At 47.5% G+C, this 20,408-nt stretch overlaps 1 protein-coding gene across 1 annotated transcript in view; it reads left to right on the forward strand.

Moving 5' to 3' along the window:
* TBXAS1 (thromboxane A synthase 1) overlaps positions 1–20,408 on the forward strand; it is a 356,152-nt gene that overhangs the window by 285,746 nt on the left and 49,998 nt on the right. Inside the window, exon 10 of the mRNA XM_069227996.1 lies at positions 12,127–12,426. Coding sequence (XP_069084097.1) covers positions 12,127–12,426 — 300 coding nt within the window. The remainder of the gene's footprint in view (positions 1–12,126; positions 12,427–20,408) is intronic.

Consider the following 20,408-nt stretch of genomic DNA (forward strand, 5'->3'; position numbering starts at 1 on the left):
CGCACCAAGCAGAGTACCTTGGACAAATATGCAGAGCCCGAAGGGTCGTCTTCACTTGCAGGGGTCTCTGGACAAGATGGTACAACTCGGATAAGGCAGCCCTCCTAGCAGCTATCACTCCATCATGGGACATGTTGGATGCTAAAATTGGAGCCGTGGGAACTGACATTAGTTTGCTTCACCAGGACCTCAGAAAGGCCATTGAGTGGATTACGAAGGCCGAGAATAGGGTGTCTGTTGTAGAGGACTCAGTCGGCGCTGTACAGCAGATGGTGACTAAACCTTTTGCAGTGACCAGAGAGCTGGGGGCAAGAGTGAAGGATGCTGAGGACAGGGCTCGCTGTAATAACTTGCAGTTTGTGGGCTTCCCAGAGGGCTCTGAAGGTCCCTCAATGGAATGTTTTCTTGACCAATGGCTCTGCTCCCTGATGCCTCCGGAGGCCTTGTCATCATATTTTGTTATCGGGCCACTGGGCACTGGTACGGCGCCCTCTGCTTGGGGCTTGGCCTGGCACAGTCATTGCAAGGCTCCTGAATTATCTTCACAGGGACGCTATTCTCAAACATGCCCGACTTTAAGAGAAAATCTCCTGCCAATCACACACCATCATGATCTTCCCCCAGTATACCAGGATGGTGCAGCAATAACAGCATTAATTCCTGACGGCAAAACAATGACTTTCTGACCTCAACATCCAGTACATGTTATTATACCCGGCTAAGCTGAAGGTCATGTACTGTTCACAGACTCTCTTTTTCAAGACACTCAAAGAGGTCTTTCAGTGTACCGAAGAACAAATCTATTTGAAGTCACACACTCCCCCGTGTATGGATTCTGACTCATCCCAAGGGGATAGATGAAACTGACCTACCAAAACCCGGATGACGAAGAGCTCCAGATGGGATGGCAAGGCCTCAGTGGGTGGGGGGCATAAACTCAGAGTGCGGCCTTCTGGCCTACTACTGGACATTGGTGTCTGCCATAATCATGTGTGGTGTCTGCAGCAATCCCTCTGATGATTATCAACCGCCAAACTGTGAGAGTGGTATATTAGCTTCCCTAGCTAGTTGACTTTGTTGGGATTGTGGATCTATTGAGACTGGCCTGGTGGAGCCCTGTGCTGGGGCCTGGCCATGGTCAGTTCCACAACAGAAACTTCTGTTTTTTATAGTATAGAGGTGGGTGTTGGTTGAAGGTTTTTTTGTTGTTATTATTATTTGTATTCATGCTGTTATTTTTCTTCTCATACACCTGCTACTTGCCTCTCCCTTTGCTGGCCTTGCCTGTTGAAACTTTTACCCTAGTATATTATGAGTGACCCTAAAGTAGCTGAATCCCTGGAACTATTACATGTGGTATCCTGGAATGTGAATGGCAGGAGTCAGTTTAGAAACAAGGAGGCGAGAAAGAATAGAGAGACACTGCTCGCCTTGCTGCCTTCTCCAGCCGGGCATCCGGTTCTTCGGTTGGCAGTGGGTCACTGACTGCTCTCTGTCAGGCTGCGTTTTCTGCATGTTCTGGTACAAAGGAAATAAAACAGGTATTAGTGACACTTACAGAGGGGTGTACTGTGTATGCCTAAAGCACAGAGTAAAGAACAGTTAGCAATCACCTGACACTTGAGTAGAGACCTTTTTCATGCGATCACTCTCCTCACTTTCAGGGTTATTCACACTGGGATAGGTGGGCCACATACTTAATGGTTCATGTAAATAGGCTTCACTAGGACGATTTAGGAAATTACAGCTACTATCACATATGTCAATGTCACACAACACTCAAAAGGTAACTATAGTCACAATAGGAAGGCAACTTAAATACAGTGACACTCAGCATATGAATGTCCATGCATAATGTCTAGAATTATCTTTAGCGCAATTAGCCTGTGTCCCAAAATGCTCCAAGCACATAAACAGTCCAATTTCAGTTCAGTCGGTTTCTGAAGTGTAATGATTTTTCAGTCAATAAAGTTTCAAAAAGCTTTAACTCATTCTGTAGACTAGCTTCACTTATCTGTCATCAGGAGTGTTCAAAAAGCAATACACACTGCTGCATACTTCAAAGGCAAGTGTTCCACTTAGCTGTCAGTCAGGACCAGAGGAATCTTTAAACTGGAGATGTGAGAGTTAAGTAGCAGGAGAGCCTCCTTCTGGGCAGGAAATGCAAGCAAAGTCAAGCAGGGCTGTGTGGTGGGTGTGATTATTTATAGACTGGCCTGGAGAGGTTTGTAAACACATGGCCTCCAGTGCAGCTGACAGAAAGCAATGTGGGGAGTTGCCTAGCAACATGTTGACAGCTGTGGCAGGCAACCTGTGCTGGCAAGCGAGAAGACATGGTCCCAGGGATTCAACAAGTTTTGAAAGGTGTAAGCCCCTCAAATACAACAAACATTGGTTCATACAAGTATTGGCAAGACAAAACATGCATTGGTCCATACAATAATCTACAAAGGCATAGTATGTGCGAGGGCTGAATCAAAACATGGTTTACTAAGGATCCTAGAGCATGTCGACAAATAATGCAGGGCATGGCCCGGGAATCCCTGACAGGTGTCATGGACCATTCGGTAGATCGGTCTCATCCGCACGGCCCATCCCCTAGACCTGGTAGATCTCCTCTACTTTCCCTTGTGTCTGTCCTCGGCTTGGTGTATGTCTGGAGGGCATATCAGCGATGTCTTGGGGTGGGGGGTTGGAGGTTATACTTTTTTCTCTTCTGCACCCAACTCCTTTTCCCGCCTTGACTACTTCCTTATCTTGCATTCTTATTTACATTGAGTTCTGGATGTCTCTGTCCCGGCACAGAAGCTTTCTGATCAGTCCCCGGTGGTTATCCAACTCTGTGTGAGCTGTGAACGCCGGCATTCTGCTGGCACTTGCAGATTCTGGACTATAGGCTCTGTATCAAGCACTCCATAAAGGACTACTTTATAGTTAATACTGGTATGGTCATGTCCCGGGTGAAGCTGTAGGAGGCTATGAAACCCACACTGCGTGGGGAAGATAGTAGTTTCTCTACTGGGGAGTGGCAAGGTCGGGCACAGGGCTGGGTGGACCTTGAGGTTCGGATGGTGAACTTAGAGGTACAAGGTTGACTGGGCAACAGGCGCATAGACAATTGGTTCTTGTGCAACAACAGTACCAATGAACCCTGTTGGAGGAGGCCAAACAGTGATGGCAAGCGGCCCAGAGCCGCATATACCAATGGGGCGACAAGTCCAGTAAAATGCAGCACAGGCTGTGCCGGGGTCACCAGTACCCTCTCTCAATTCTTCTTGTATGTGATTCAATGGGCACTCTGTTGATTGACCCCTGGGAGGCTGGCCTGCAGTTTCACTGCCCATTTTCAAGATGTCTATGCTCGACGGGAGGCCCTGTCTCTGGAACAGATGGGATACCTTGTGACAGTGATCCCTCTTAAAACTCTCTCCACCATAGATCGTGGCTGGCAGGGCAGGGCAGGGCAGCACCCAAGGAAGGCCCCCAGGATGAACATCCCTATAAGTTCTATAAGGCCTTTGTGCCAAAACTACAGGAACACATTCTGGGGGTGATTTAGTCAGCACATGATTATTCTACTCTTGCCCCGACTGGTGCCACACAGAGATTACGGTGTTCCCCAAGCCTGGCCGGCCAGTAGACGACCACTCCTCCTATGGCCAAATCTCCCTCTTAAACTTGGAGGTGAAGATCCTCACGAAAGCAATAGCAAACAGGATGATACTCAGTATCCTAGACTCATTTCATCCTGACCAAGCCCGCTTTATGCCCTATCATGCTACCCAGCACAATATTCGGCGCTTGCATAATGCCCTGGCATTGACGGATAGGTTAGAGGGGCCCACTGTGTTCCTCTTTGCCGAAATCGACAAGGCCTTTGATTCTGTTGGTTGGGTATATTTGTTTGCACTTCATTACCTGAATTTTGGTCCCAGATTCTTATCCTACCTTTAGTTATTATACATCAGTATGACAGCAACGGTGCAGGTGGCTGGGGCCAGTCCGGACTCTCCCCCAATTAAGTGGGGGATGAGGTAGAGTTGCCCCCCTTTCTGCCCTGCTGTTCGCTCTTGCTATGGAGCCCTTGGCAGTGTGGGTAAGGATGAATGCCCAGATCTGTGATTTTGAGAGGGGGGCTGGTCCCTCTGATAGAATAGCACTATACACGGATGATTTTCTTTTCTTTTTGATCACCCCTGATGCCTTTGGGCTGCGTACCTTACACATCATGTGCATTTTTGGTGAATCCTTGGGCCTTTATCTTAACATCTCAAAATCATCTGTATTTCTGGTTGGTGGCTGCCCACAGGACCTTGGTTGGCCATTAGGATTGAGGATTGCAGATTGTTATGAGCGGCTTCAAGTACTTAGGTGTTTTTGTATTCCCCAACGCAGAATTGGTATGGACAATTAACTTGGGGTCATAGATGCAATTTTGCATTTCCTAAATAGCAACTCAATAGAAATGTTCTGTAAATCTTAATAGGAATCGCAAATAGGTAATCCCTATTTGCGATTTCCTATTTAGATGATTGCAAATTGCAGTTTATACTGGGTAGAAATCGCAATTTGCAATTCCCTAAAGGGCTTTGTATATCTGAAAAGTCCATTTAGCATTTCTTAACGGGCCGAAATAGCTTTATACATCAGACTCCTAGACCCTGGTCTGGCACGCTTGAAAGAAGATATACACGTTTGGTCAGTTCTGCCTTTGTCCCTAACTGGTAGGTCTGCAATATTCAAAATGGTGTCCCTGTCCTGGTTCTTGTATCAATTACAGATCCTTCTGTATGCTACCTCACGACAATGGCTTCGCTACGTCACTCAGTGCTTCATAGTTTTCCTTTGAGAAGGCAGACCCCCGCATTGTCCTTGGTGTTTTCAATCTATTTACTACGGGGGCATCACTGCGGCCGATATTGAATCTTATTATCAGGCATCACATCTCCTGGTCATTATCATTTGGTGGTACGATGAACAGGGTGGCCCTGCTTTTATGTCTGAAAAAAGGTTAATGGAGGGCACTCCACTTATTTCATGCCTATACAGTGGGGGCGGCTGCAGGGGTCTATCCCCGGCAACTAGAGTTGTCTTGACTCAATGGTGGTGGAGACTGACACAGTTGACACCATTGCGTCATGGCCGTTGACTGCCGCAGGTGGCTGCTCTAGAGGGATTCAGAAGATGGAACCTGATTGGAATCTCCACCTTCTGTGACTTCATGAGTGGGATGCTCAAATAATTTCAGACCTTGCAGGCAGAATATCAACTCCATAGTAGCCAGTTTCAACGCTACCTGCAGCTCCATCACGCCCTAACTCCATATACTGCCGCTTTGTTTGACCTTCCCAAATTCAATCCATTAGAAGGCAAGCTCCTTTAGGGAGCTCTAGGTGACCGGAAGATTGCACGAGTTACCAGACGCTCATTTCTAACTGCCGGGCACGTTCAGAGCTCTCTGATGGGCATGGTAGGCTGATATGGGGGCTCGGGTGGATGGGGTTTGGACCGAGGCTCTGGGCGCACCTCAGAATGTGGCTATTGTGGCCCAGCTCAGGCTGATCCGGGTAAATATCTTTATAGGGTATACTTCACCCGTCATGGACTGTGGCGGCGATGGAATTGATTGCTTCTCCGACTCTTCTTCATTGTGAGGCAGGGGATGGCACCTTTCTGCACATGGTATGGGGCTGTCCTGCTCTGGAAAGGTGTGACATCCTGTTTGGGTTGAGTCTTGGGCTGGACAATCCCGATGTACCCGAAACTCGCTCTCCTTCATATCTCAGATGCACTGGGGGTTAATCTTTATCAGTTGTCCTTGTTGTTCCTGGGAATGACCCTGGTGAAGCAAGACATAGCGAGAGAGTGGAAGGTTGCGCTCCCATCCTTGGCAGTGTGGAAGGGTGGCCTAGATTACTTGCTGGGTCTGGAAGTGGTGGTGTATTAGGTCCTGGGCTGTCTGCAAAAACACTCAAAGATATGGCAGGCGTGGGTGGATTACAAGAGCATAGTGTTGGAACCTGTCAGATCTGTACGACAAATTATAAAATTCACCTGTTTGCAGGTGAGGGTGGAATCGAGGTGGGAATGGATCGGGTGATTTGATTTCCAAACTTAATTTGCATCACCTTGCAAGATTGTGGGTGGGGGCAGGGGTAGGGCACACTGTGCAAGTATTCGTATTTGTTTCTGCTCTTTATTTGTTCTTTTTCTGTTTCCTGATTTGTTGGCCGTTGGGCAGTAAATGTCTTAAATTCAATACCATTTGTTACCAAAAAAAAAATCCAATACTTTGAAGGTCTACCATAACGTTCAGTTGCATTATTCAGCTGCAGAAAGGGCATTGAATAGTCCATTAGAAAATGATGTACCAGTTACAAACATGAACTGTGTAGAAGCAAAACATGTCCATTTAATAGTAATGCAACAATACAAGGCATGAACCGCTATTGGAACATGTCTACTTGCGCTATTGAAAGTAACACCAGATTTAAATAATGTGCCACATGCTATCTCATGGCACTTCATAAATTCTATGCCAGCTAAAAAGTCCATCAGCATTCACCTGCTACGGAATAAGTGCCAGAGTGCTGCTTAACATGCCAGTGCGCCTATGCTAGTATCAGAATATGCCGGAAAGGTGATGAAAATGCCAGCGTTCTATCCAGTGTGCCAGTGATGGTGTTCAGTGTGCCAGGGATCAGGATTAATGTAGCAGGCTGCTCTTCAGTGAGCTCCGGGCTACTGCCAGGGACACAGGAGTGCTGCTCAATATGGCATCAGGATGCTGCACAATAGGTCATCTTATGTCTAGGTGTCTATGGTTGATGCTCAGTGCCAGGTTGATTAGAATTAGCCCAATTTGTTGCTCGATATGCCAGTGGTATTTCTTTGTGTGCCAGGGTGTTCCGCAGTGTATAGGATGTAAACCTATTGCTCAGTATGCCAGGTAAATGTGAAATATGCCAAAGGCCTGCTAAGCATGCCAGGGTGCTGCCACACTCACAGACAATAGACACGGGGTAGAGGATACCGAAACTCATCTCCACAAACGCTGAACTAAAATATACACAATTGTATTACCTTCACCACACCTACCTTGCCCCAGAGCGGTTGGCGCATATGTACCCAGTGGTCATACATACCTGCCCATGCTGCCAAGCCAACCGGCACATTTTATAGACATGGCCTGGACTTGGCCTCATCTCATCTCTTATTGGGATGAGATGCCAGGGTTTCTCTCGGAGGCGTCGGGCTCCCCGCTCCAGAGGGAGAGAACACACTGTTTGCTGGGCATTACTTCTTGTCCCGCAGCACGCAAGCCTATCAATAAATTCATTGATTTAGCATTGGTTCTTGCTAAACGCAGGATAGCCATGAGCTGGAAATCTGCTCTTGCCCGCCCATCCGACTGTGGCTGTCAGACCTATGCTCTGGTGTACCAGCTGAGCAGCAGGCACTGCCCACGCCTCTGGATTGGCAAACCTACTTGGAGAAGGTAGAGGCTAAGGGGGTCATTCCGACCTCGGCGGACTTTTCAATAGACCGCTGAGGGACCGCCGTACGGAAGACCGCCAGTGCTGGCGGTCTTCCGCATGGGCCATTCTGACTGGTGGCAGCGCTCCGCCCGTTTCCGGACGAAGAGCCGCCAACAGCCATACTGGCGGCAGGCGGGGAAGTGGAGGTAGCTCCACCTCCACCGCCACGCCAACAGAACACCGCCCAGCGAATCACGACCTGTGATTTGCTGTCGCGGTGTTCTGTTGGCGTCGCGGTGTCGGCGGAGCTGCCCGTTCCCTCCCGGAGGATCACCAGGAACAGGTAAGGTGATCGTCCGCTAGGGAAGGGGGGTGGGGGGGTGTTGTGAGTTGTGTGCGTGCATGGGGGTGTGCGTGTGTGTATATTGAGGGGGCGTGTGAATGCGTGCATGAATGCGGGGGGTGTGTGTATGTGCATGATGAATGCGTGCATGAATGCGGGGGGGGTGTGTATGTGCATGATGAATGCGTGCCTGAATGCGGGGGGGGTGTATGTGCATGATGAATGCGTGCATGAATGCGGGGGGGGTGTGTATGTGCATGATGAATGCGTGCATGAATGCGGGGGGGGTGTATGTGCATGAATGCGTGCCTGTATGTGTGTATGTGTGTGTATATGTTGGGGATCGGGGTGGGGGACGGGGGTCCTGCAACCTTTTGGGGGTGGCAGGGGTGGTGGGGGGGGGTAGGGGAGGGAGTCGGGGGGGGTTGGGGGTGGGGGAGACCCCTATCAGTGCCAGGGAAGGGATTCCCTGGCACTGATAGTGCTTACCGCCATGGATTGAATGGCGGTCCCCAACCGCATGAAATCCATGGCGGTAAGCCGGGGTCAGGCGGGTTCGAATACTGCCGGCGGTATGTGACGACCGCCGGGCTGGAGACCCAGGTCTCCAGCCCGGCGGTCGGAACGGTGAAGCGGCGGCTGACCATGGCGGTAACCGCCATGGTCAGAATACATGAAAAAAGACCACCAGCCTGTTGGCCGTCTTACCGCCGCTTCACCGCCGACTGCCAGGGTCAGAATGACCCCCTAAGTCTGGCCACAGACCGCCCTGAGCCTAGCTTGCCATCTTTGGTCCTGGGAGTATTAAAGTTGTGCCTGATCCCCTTCCCCAGGTAGGGATGTCTTGTACTGTCGACTGTGGCCTTGACGGAAACACTGGTCAATTTTGTGACCATATTGGCAATGCCCCCACACTGTCCGGCGAATGAAAACCCACTCTCCCCCATTTGGGTGCAGTTGGTTGCATGCCTTAGTTAGGCTGATTCTACTGTATATTATTGTGTTTGCAAACTGCTGAGTACGCAATGCTACAAATGTGAATACAGACATCGTGATCGATTGTGTACTGGTGATTGTGTTAAACACACACAATTGTTTCATCCTATGTGAAACCACATTTATAATGCGCTACAGCCTCTTTCTATTACTATACTGCTCGACATTGCTATTGTTTCTGCTGTTCATACCAATAAATATTGAAAAAAAGGATGCCATGGTCTTGCTCAATGTTTTTCAGTGTTCCACAATCGGCAAGGTCGTGACCAGGAAGATGGCCATTGTGCCATTAACTGAATGTTCTAGGGATACTGCAACATGTACTGTAGGAAGTTGGCTCTGTATGTGCTATTTCAAAGTAAGGAATAGCATGCACAGAGTCCAAGGGTTCCCCTTAGAGGTAAGATAGTGGCAAAAAGAGATAATACTAATGCTCTATTTTGTGGTAGTGTGGTCGAGCAGTAGGCTTATCAAAGGAGTAGTGTTAAGCATTTGTTGTACATACACACAGGCAATAAATGAGGAACACACACTCAGAGACAAATCCAGGCCAATAGGTTTTGTTATAGAAAAATAGATTTTCTTAGTTTATTTTAAGAACCACAGGTTCAAATTCTACATGTAATATCTCATTTGAAAGGTATTGCAGGTAAGTACTCTAGGAACTTTGAATAATTACAGTAGCATATATACTTTTCACATAAAACACAAATAGCTGTTTTAAAAGTGGGCACTTGGTGCAATTTTCACAGTTCCTGGGGGAGGTAAGTTATTGTTAGGTTTAGCAGGTAAGTAAATCACTTACAAGTCTCAGGTTTGGGTCCAAGGTAGCCCACCGTTGGGGGTTCAGAGCAACCCCAAAGTTACCACACCAGCAGCTCAGGGCCGGTCAGGTGCAGAGGTCAAAGAGGTGCCCAAAACACATAGGCTTCAATGGAGAGAAGGGGGTGCCCCGGTTCCGGTCTGCCAGCAGGTAAGTACCCGCGTCTTCGGAGGGAAGACCAGGGGGGTTTTGTAGGGCACCGGGGGGGACACAAGTCAGCACAAAAAGTACACCCTCAGCAGCGCGGGGGCGGCCGGGTGCAGTGTGCAAACACGCGTCGGGTTTTCAATGATTTTCAATGAGAGACCAAGGGATCTCTTCAGCGGTGCAGGCAGGCAAGGGGGGGGGCTCCTCGGGGTAGCCACCACCTGGGCAAGGGAGAGGGCCTCCTGGGGGTCACTCCTGCACAGAAGTTCCGTTCCTTCAGGTGCTGGGGGCTGCGGGTGCAGGGTCTTTTCCAGCCGTCGGGACTTTAGGTTCAGGCAGTCGCGGTCAGGGGGAGCCTCGGGATTCCCTCTGCAGGCGTCGCTGTGGGGGCTCAGGGGGGACAACTTTGGTTACTCACGGTATCGGAGTCGCCGGAGTGTCCTCCCTGAGGTGTTGGTTCTCCACCAGTCGAGTCGGGGTCGCCGGGTGCAGTGTTGCAAGTCTCACGCTTCTTGCGGGGAGTTGCAGGGGTCTTTAAATCTGCTCCTTTGAAACAAAGTTGCAGTCTTTTTGGAGCAGGGCCGCTGTCCTCTGGAGTTTCTTGTCTTTCTTGAAGCAGGGCAGTCCTCTGAGGATTCAGAGGTCGCTGGTCCTTTGGAAAGCGTCGCTGGAGCAGGTTTCTTTGGAAGGCAGGAGACAGGCCGGTAGGACTGGGGCCAAAGCAGTTGGTGTCTTCTGTTCTTCTTCTGCAGGGGTTTTTCAGCTCAGCAGTCCTCTTCTTCTTGTAGTTTCAGGAATCTAAATTCTTAGGTTCAGGGAAGCCCTTAAATACTAAATTTAAGGGCGTGTTTAGGTCTGGGGGGTTAGTAGCCAATGGCTACTAGCCCTGAGGGTGGGTACACCCTCTTTGTGCCTCCTCCCAAGGGGAGGGGGTCACATCCCTAATCCTATTGGGGGAATCCTCCATCTGCAAGATGGGGGATTTCTAAAAATTAGAGTCACTTCAGCTCAGGACACCTTAGGGGCTGTCCTGACTGGCCAGTGACTCCTCCTTGTTATTCTCATTATTTCCTCCGGCCTTGCCGCCAAAAGTGGGGGCCGTGGCCGGAAGGGGCGGGCAACTCCACTAGCTGGAGTGTCCTGCGGTGCTGGAACAAAGGGGTGAGCCTTTGAGGCTCACCGCCAGGTGTTACAGCTCCTGCCTGGGGGAGGTGTTAGCATCTCCACCCAGTGCAGGCTTTGTTACTGGCCTCAGAGTGACAAAGGCACTCTCCCCATGGGGCCAGCAACATGTCTCGGTTGTGGCATGCTGCTGGAACCAGTCAGCCTACACAGATAGTCAGTTAAGGTTTCAGGGGGCACCTCTAAGGTGCCCTCTGGGGTGTATTTCACAATAAAATGTACACTGGCATCAGTGTGCATTTATTGTGCTGAGAAGTTTGATACCAAACTTCCCAGTTTTCAGTGTAGCCATTATGGTGCTGTGGAATCCGTGTTTGACAGACTCCCAGACCATATACTCTTATGGCTACCCTGCACTTACAATGTCTAAGGTTTGGCTTAGACACTGTAGGGGCACAGTACTCATGCACTGGTGCCCTCACCTATGGTATAGTGCACCCTGCCTTAGGGCTGTAAGGCCTACTAGAGGGGTGACTTATCTATACTGCATAGGCAGTGTGAGGTTGGCATGGCACCCTGAGGGGAGTGCCATGTCGACGTACTCGTTTTGTTCTCACCAGTACACACAAGCTGGTAAGCAGTGTGTCTGTGCTGAGTGAGGGGTCCCCAGGGTGGCATAAGATATGCTGCAGCCCTTAGAGACCTTCCCTGGCATCAGGGCCCTTGGTACCAGGGGTACCAGTTACAAGGGACTTACTTGGATGCCAGGGTGTGCCAATTGTGGAATCAAAAGTACAGGTTAGGGAAAGAACACTGGTGCTGGGGTCTGGTTAGCAGGCCTCAGCACACTTTCAATTCAAAACATAGCATCAGCAAAGGCAAAAAGTCAGGGGGTAACCATGCCAAGGAGGCATTTCCTTACATGTACCATGTGTGGATAAAATTGCCCTTCTCTCGTGCTGCAGCCTCTGACATCTCTGTACTAGTTGCAGTTGTCCGAACCTCCTGTATCTACTGTACCTAAATGAGTTCCATTTAACCATGGTTGTTGTAGTTGGCCAAGCAACTCACTGTTTCTTGGTGTTTTAAGTCTTGCTATTGGGCAACTTTGTCTTTTTTATTTGCTTTAATCTTGGCATTGGTTTTCCTGTGGGAGAGGGAGCAGTGTTCTGCATGCATTACTTCCAATAAATTATAATAATTTAATTACTTTTCAGAGGCGTCATGATTTTCTCCAGTTGGTGCTCAACACCCGCAAAGTTTCTACTAATATCCAAGTGGAACATTTTGATATCGTTAACAAACCAGAAATGTTTCCATTCCCGGGACTGGCTACAGGAGACAAATCCCAAAAGTCCATGAGTGACAATGAAATCTTGTCCCTGGCTATGGTCTTCATAATCGCTGGGTACGAGACTACTCGAAGCTTACTTTCCTTTACAACCTACTTGCTGGCAACAAACCCAGAATGTCAGGAGAAGCTTCTCAGAGAAGTGGATGATCTCCCAGACACACAAGTGAGCATTTCTTTTATTTCTACAAATATTTTGGCTGAGCAATTTTCTGAATGTATGTCTTTATTTTTATATATCTGTTCCTGCCGTTGGAAAAGTATTTCTCATGTCTTCTAAACAATTGGAAATGGCTAAGTGTATACAGTGGTCATAAGTAAATATTGATGTCTCACTCAAAAATGAGTCCCCCTGAGTCAAGACAAAGGAGGGCACCCCTCTACCAGTACACAGGAAAAGTCTTCGTAATACAAGTGTTTGGACATCAGGGTGTCCCTTCTAGCACTCGCTTACTTCACAGTTATGGGGATCAATCTACTGCCCCTCAATTCCCTGTGTGACGGAATTGATGAAGTTGGTGTCTCAACTAGCCTTTAATGAGTATAAAGAGACTAGTGCCAAGCACATAAGTAACTCATGCTTTTAGAGTGCAAAGCAGGCAGATGCAGACAGTATCTACTCGAGTAGACTAGGGTTCCTTTACAGATGGACCCAATCTCATTGGACTGCCACATTTGGACCAGTCATTCGTGAAGCACCCAGCCCACACAAATACACATATAGTGTGAGTTCACCTGGGAGGGTTCACTCCTGTCCAGGGTAAATCTCCATGGGGACCGTGACCTAAGGCTACAAGGTGCTGCAAAGTATAGAGCTGCTATGGGGGTACGCAACCCTAAACTTGAAGAGCATTTAGGCTGTAAGGGCAACAACAGATGCAACTGGACTTCACTAATATGTAGTCTTTCTGTAAAATCTTTCCCTTTGAGGAAAGGCTGCAGGACCTGAGCGGATCTAAAGAAAGTGCAATGTTGGCTTTTGGCCATTGGTCTGGTGCTGCAAGGAAGAGCCAACGAATATCATCACCGTTAGGATGGGTGTTTGTACGTCAACACGTCAGAAATACAAATATTGACCTGCAACAATAGTGACTGTAAGGCAGGACCTGCAAAATACTGTCAAAGTAAGGATACACCGAGGAGTGTGGACTTTTGGTTCCAACTCCACATCTACTTAGCTTCATGAGTTCGTGAAGATTAATTCTTGCAGTCGATATTGTTGGAGGTCAATATGAAAAAAGTCGACATTGTGGAATCGCTCCGGAGAGTAGGACATCTCTGTGTATCTGTTGCCTGAGGGTGTTTCCCATATGTCATATCCATTGAGAGGACTAATAAAATAGATTTGTTTCTTCAGGTTGCCTGCTTTCTAGCATGTGTGTTTCCACCTGTTAATTACATCGTTCCACCTGCCTTCGCACAGCTGTCAGAGCCGCAGTTGCTAATAAGCCAGTTAGAGCCTGACATGTAACAGCTGAGACAACATAAACAGGATATTGATTTTTTTAATTGCAGAAGGGAGGTCTTCATATCTTATGGTGGCCAAGTGTTCTGAAGGTTAAATGGCAGCAGGCCTGAGTGTCAAAACCCATTGCATGCTCTGCCTCATCCAGTTCCCTGCCACCTCATACAAACAACTGTGTCTGATCTTAGCTAAAGTGATACTGATTATTGATAACTTCTGTGACAAATTGATAGTAGAAGAGACAAGGACGCATTTCGTTAAAAACTACATTTATGTGAGCAATCTATGAATGCACATCACAAAATATACACTTCAGAAAATCATGCACATCTGCAGACAGTTTTGAGATTGCTTACCCAGAGATGTCCTAAGGCCGGTACAGGTGTGAAGAGATGCAAAGAGAGTATCGTCTTCAAATGAGTATGCTGTGACAGTATGGGCAGATAAAATTCAGTTCATGATCCAGGAAAGTGTTACCGCCATTTGTGGGATGTGCCATTTGTAGCCCATAATGGGGGAGGTTACGCTGTCACAGTCGTATTTACACCACTGAAATCTTCGAGTCACTTGGTTGTTGATGACAAAATGCTTGAGATTTGCCTGCCCTGTAGATCTGCTTCTCTTGGTACAACGTTTTTGAAGCCCTTTTGAATTAAATTGAACGTGGGGAACTTTCAGTCTTTTTAAGTTGTAGAGTCCCACAGACTTTCAACTTCGCTACAGGTGAAGGTGCCAAGCAGAGACGATGAATCTTCTGTTATCTTGAGGTCTTGTGGGCTGAATCGCAGATGATCATGCCACGGCTGATTGGGAGGTCCTGAGGGCTTCTCGGTGCGAGTAGGGGAGAGCATATTATCACTAGGAGTGTTGCTTCGGGGCTGTGAAGGTCATCTGCAGGTCTCCTTTGCAACAGCTGTTGTCCTAGAAGTCGCTTCCAGATTAAGCTTCATTCAATGTCCACTCAACTAAGACTCACTGACCCAGCAGTGCGGTGCAGCAGGCTTTCAGCTGTGGAACAGAACAAAAGCAAGCGCTGTCAGTGATCCCTCGGCTGCTTGTGACGTGTTGCAGTCACCTAACTAAACTAGAACACCTTTCAGCCCTAGATTGCCTGGCTGCTGAGAATCCAGATACGCTCCTGGATGATGTGTTGATATTGTATTAGGCGAATAAAAGTCATGCCTTTAGCAATTAGCTTTCACCTTTTGAAGCAGCTTTCTTGAGAAGTCTTTCTAGAGATATTGGCACATGCTGTAGAACAGATCCATAGGAACACTGTGGGCCTGATTCATAAAGGTAACTTACACTTTTGAGTAAGTTTACTACTTTTTGTTACTCACAAACTGCACTTTTCTAGTGACTTACATTTTTATGAGTGAGGGCTACCAGGTTTTTACCGATGCACATATCATGCGTCTCTAACTGATCTGAATCATAGTTGTTCATATAGTCAGTAGTTATCCTCGAAATCTGGCACATTTACCCTGGTTATCCTCCCCTGGACACTAGTTTCTACTCAAATTACAATCACAGCTTTCAGATGATAAACTTCTACGTGAAATTTGGGATACCTTTTTTCTTCAATAGTTAGAGGATCCTGTTCTGCTGTTTGCTGTTATTTCAAATCTGTCCCAGGAACCCTTTTGTATTTAATTGTAACTACCCTGTGAAAACATACTTAAAATCTGTTTGTAATATGTTCATATATACTAGGAAGAGAAACAAGCAAATATGCAATACCAAATGTAGCCAATATTAATCAATATAAATGATGTCTTCAATTTGCTTGAAGCTTCCCATGATACTGCATTAATCGCAAACCTTTCATAGCCTTAGCAGTCTATAAGCCATAATGCCCGTGTTCTACACTGTACATTTTTAGGTCGAGCAACGCGCTGCTTTTCTGACGTGTTAGTATGTATGTGGGCTTTTAACCACGCCCCCCGCACACCCATCACTATCACTCGTTCATTGGCTTGTCCTTCAAAAATCCTTTGTTTTGGTTGGTAACTGCTTTACGTTTGTCCCTCCTTAGGCCAGTTTTATTACCGCCTTGGCCATCGACCCTGTTACATGATTAATTGCACTTTTGTCTATAACTTTGACTGCGGGCAATGTCTTTTTCCTTTAGTCTCACTCTTGGCGCTCATGGCGGCGCTTTGAATCGTCTCGCTTATGTCAACTGTTTACTTTTTATTTTCAGTTTGTGTGTCAAGAAAAGTCCAGTTAGGAATTTACAACGCTAGTAACTCTACCTCGAGTAAACGCGAGACCCACTGCATTGCAAATGCTTGTTCAGTAGTGTAACCTTGTTTTCAAACCTAGCAGGGGGAGTGGAATTTTATGAGAATCATTGCCTGTATGAGTGATATCTCCCCTTTAAGACTATCCTGTGCTTCCGTTAGGGGAAGATTCGGACCCTGCTCATTAGACAGGTTTTCGCTGTGAATAGCACATTACTGACACATGATCATGTTACATTAAGTTGTATTCTGAAGAATTGTATATATACCAGGTCGATTTGACATGTTTCTAGCTCTTCACTCCAACTGACCGTTTCCAAGCGAGAGCCCTGGTCGGTTGAAATGACAATTGTTTTTTGATCTTTTACGTAGCCGTTTGCTGCTTTACATTAAGTGATAGTTAGACTTTTGGCTTCCCAATGTGTTGTTTTATTTTTGCTCAAAATCTTTTTATTAAAGTTTTCCAGAAAGTATCCATTGCAGTAGTGAAACAGAGGAAGGGCAGAATACAAATTGTCATTAATTACCATTCCAATTCACATATGAGGCATTCGGCCAGGAGCAGTATAGCTCGCAAGGAAGGCCAACAGCACTCAGTACAAGATCCAAATCTGTAGACTTTTAGGCGAGGTTGGTGTCTGATATATGGTAAGATTCTATCATGGATGCTGATTGGCGGCCGGATCATCTGTAGAGCTGCCTCGCCTTGAACAAGCAAGGGTGAAGGAAGGGTTGTGCCCAGTTAGCGAACGGGGGGTGGTGCTGGGAAGGGGAAAAGGTAGGAGTAGGAAGGCAAGTCCATTATTAAGGTGGAAGAAGGCCTGTTGTGAAAGGGGTGGATTGCTAGCAGATGGTGCGGTGTGGCCTGTATAGGAATGCTCATTAGTGGGCAGATGCACCAGGAGCCCATGAACAGCAGGAAACACTCTGTCTCCAGTCCATTAGATCAGTTGAACAGGTGTAATGCCCGCAATCGTGGGGGTTGAAAACAGAGAAATTCCAGCGTAGACATGTAATCTATGAGGGGTTTCCAAAGTTGTGTGAATTTGCAGTCAGAGCCTGTCAATTTTGTGTCATGCGCTCCATCACCATAATGTGCCACAGTCTCGTGAACCAAGTCACCACGGGAGGGGACTTAGAGAATTTCCATGCAAGAGCTATTAGTTGCTTCGCTGGGCCTTTCATGTGTTGCATCAGGTACCAATCCAAATATGTAATTTCCTGTAGTGTTGGCATACATACGTATGATAGTCAGTGGGAATAGGGTTTCCCAGCGTGTCTTTAATTTGGCTAAGAATTTATTTCCAGAAAAGAGTGATGAAAGGGCACGTCATCCAAATTTAGAGAAAGTCCCACTGCTGCGCACCACATCTCCAGCAGAATGGAGAGGATGTTGGATACATGGTGCGCAACATGATGGAGGTGTAATACCACTGGGTCATGAGTTTGTAGGCGATTTCTTGATTGGGGACACTGCGATATATCTTCAGAATATCTCTCCATAGGCCTTCTTACTATTTACCAGAGATGTAAACCAGGGAGGTCCCATTGTATCTGATATGTGTGGCTGGGAACTATGCCGGATTGCTGCAGTACAGTGTACGTCTCGAAATTCAGACCAGAGGAATCCTCAAAGTTGCGAACCAGCATCTCAAAAAGGGTTAGAGTGCAGTCGCATTGGGGGGGGCAGGCTAATGCCCAATAACGTGAGGAATTGTAGCTGTGCAATCTCCCGGAGGTAGAAACCAGTTTTACATTGTTCAAAGGATTTGGTCATTTAACCCTGAAAGAGATCTTGCAGTACTCTGCATTTACCCTTAATCCTGCCTGGGAAAGAATCCCGGCGGGCACCAGTGTGAAGTCAGGGTTATGCATGATAGAAGTGTTCGGGGAGGGGAATGACTTAAGACCTTTGGCCACCGAAAGCTTGTCCCATATCTCTAATACTGTCCCTATTGGGGTTCCAATGTAAGCACTCGGCGGGTGCAGGGGCGTCGGGAGCCAAGCTAGATCCCATAGTGGGCGTCAAACTACAGCCCTATCTATGTGTACACACTGTTTTTCACTTTCTCTCACTTCCCATTCTGAAATGAATCAAACGTGGGCTGCCCTATCATAGTCTTGGAGATTGTGGCATGCATGACCTCCTTGGTTCCTGGGTAACACGAGCAATGTATTGAAGATACAAGGCTTTATGAAAGCCCAAAGATCCCCTTGGAGTTTATGGATATCGTCCAATAGGATGGGCGTGGGGGTAGATTGGAATAAGTAAAGGAGTCACATGAGGATGTGCATTTTAATCGTATTGATGCGGCCTAGCCAGGAGATGTGCAACGGCCTCCGTCTCCTGAGGTCTTCTAAAAAATTTCTTACGACGCGGTGGCCAATTGGATCTAGTCCAAGTGGCGAGGTCATTAGTAATGGTAAGGCCTAGATATTTGATGGAGTGTTCGGACCATTGGAATGGAGTCAACGCCTGGAAATGTTGGAGCCTGGTTTAGGTATAGTGAGGTTGAGTGCCTGGAACTTAGACTCCCGGAAACAGCCTCAAAGGCTTAGAGCTCTTGGAGCACTGGTGGAAGGAAAGGGTCCAGATTAGTCAGAGCGAGTAGGTGGTCATCTGCAAACAATGAGACCTTGTGGTCATGGCCTCCAAATGGGATACAAGTTATGGCTGGGGCCTGGCGTAGGCGAAAAGCCGATCGTTCCACTGCCAGGGAAAACAATAAGGGGATTAAGGGGCAGTCCTGCCTGGTGCTTCTAGAGAGAGGAAACGGAGGGGTATGACAGCCACTGACCTGGATAGCAAATGTGGGTGCAGTATAGGAGGCCATGATCCTACTAATCATCTTAGGGCCAAGACCTATCTTGGTGAGGACTGCCCGCAGGAACCACCAGCTTACCCTATCAAAGGCCTTTTCAGCATCTAAAGATACTAACAAGGCTGGGATATCATGCCTGCGGATCTCTCCACCAAATGTGCAAGCCAGCTGATATTATCTGGGCCTTATCTGTGTTGGCTAAAATCCACCTGATCTGGGTCTATTAGTCCAGATAACAGAATCTTGAGACGATTTGCTATCATTTTGGCATATAACTTCACATCTGTATTGAGGAGGGTGATAGGGCGATAAGAGGAGCAAAGGGTAGGGTCTTTGCCCGGTTTTGAAATGAGCATTATCTTGGCATGAGACATGTGGGGGTATTGCCCGTGGTCTGATAAAAAGAATTATAAAGGGCTAGCAAATTTTCTCTCAAAGGGTGAAGAAGACCAACTAGAATGCTGCTGTAAGGCTGTCCGAGTTGGGCGTTTTCCCCTTCAGAAGTGCTTCAAGGGCTCGACACAGCTCATCCATATTAGAAAGGTTCCTTTTGGTGCATAGCAAAAGTAGGTGCTAAGGGTTGCTACTTTATCACCACCCTCATAGAACTTTTGCTTAAGTGTCAAAAGCGCTCTCTCAGCTATTTTAGTCAGAATCTTCAAGAGCTGACTTCGCAGGATGGCCAACTACGGTTTTGTTTGTGTTGTGGAAAGTTGTTTCTCCATGTGTTTTAAAGAACCAGCGAGAATCCTCGTGGGGGAGTTGTCTTTTCTAAAATGAGTGCATCTGATTCTTGTTGTAACAGATATCACCATACCTGTCACCTTTCATTTGGGGAGTTAAGTGCCCTAACTTTAAGGGACAGGAGCTTAAACATAGGTGTCCCCCCGCCATTGAAACCTAGGGAAGTAGACTGCTCCCCCACCCCCGGAGTTGCACCATTGTGCAGCCAATTATAGTTCCCATAAAACCCTGATGGCACGAGGGATTGGGACTCGGGAAGGGCATAGTGTAGAGTGGGCTTGCCAGTGGTGAAATGGGAAACTAGGTTAGGGGTAGAACTAGGCCAACCGGACCAAAAACAACAACCCACTCCAACTAGAACCCAGCAGGTTCTCCTACCAGGTCCTTTTGAGGTGTCGTCCTTGACAGAAACTAGGCCAGCCCAAGCCCAGCAAGACAACATAGAATATCAGCCTGTAAATATACGCAAGGGGGAAGTTAATCTGGATAGCATCCCAAGGTTATGTCTGTCCGGGCCCCGGGTGGCAGGCCCTTGCTTGTAGAGGAAATAGCATCATGATGGCCCAGTCATTAGCCACCAAAAGGTAAGAAAGGCAAGAATAAGTCACGGGTCGGTTGAATTGAGAGGTTGATGTTCTTGCTTCAAGTTGTGGAGATGTGCAATAACATCTTTTGCTGATGAGGATGCCTCCATCACATTTTTGCGACCCGAAGGGGTCCCCGCGGACAGTGCAACAAACCGGGCATCTACTATCAGAGCCAAGGAAGCGCGGGAGGTTGGTGTCGTTTTCTGGTGAGCTATCAGAAGACACCGTGCCTCTGGTAGGGAGCGCACCACCTTCCTCTGACCATTCCTTAGAAAAAGCAGTCCGAA

This window comes from Pleurodeles waltl, chromosome 4_1 (genome assembly GCF_031143425.1).
Source record: "Pleurodeles waltl isolate 20211129_DDA chromosome 4_1, aPleWal1.hap1.20221129, whole genome shotgun sequence".
Classification (NCBI taxonomy): domain Eukaryota; kingdom Metazoa; phylum Chordata; class Amphibia; order Caudata; family Salamandridae; genus Pleurodeles; species Pleurodeles waltl.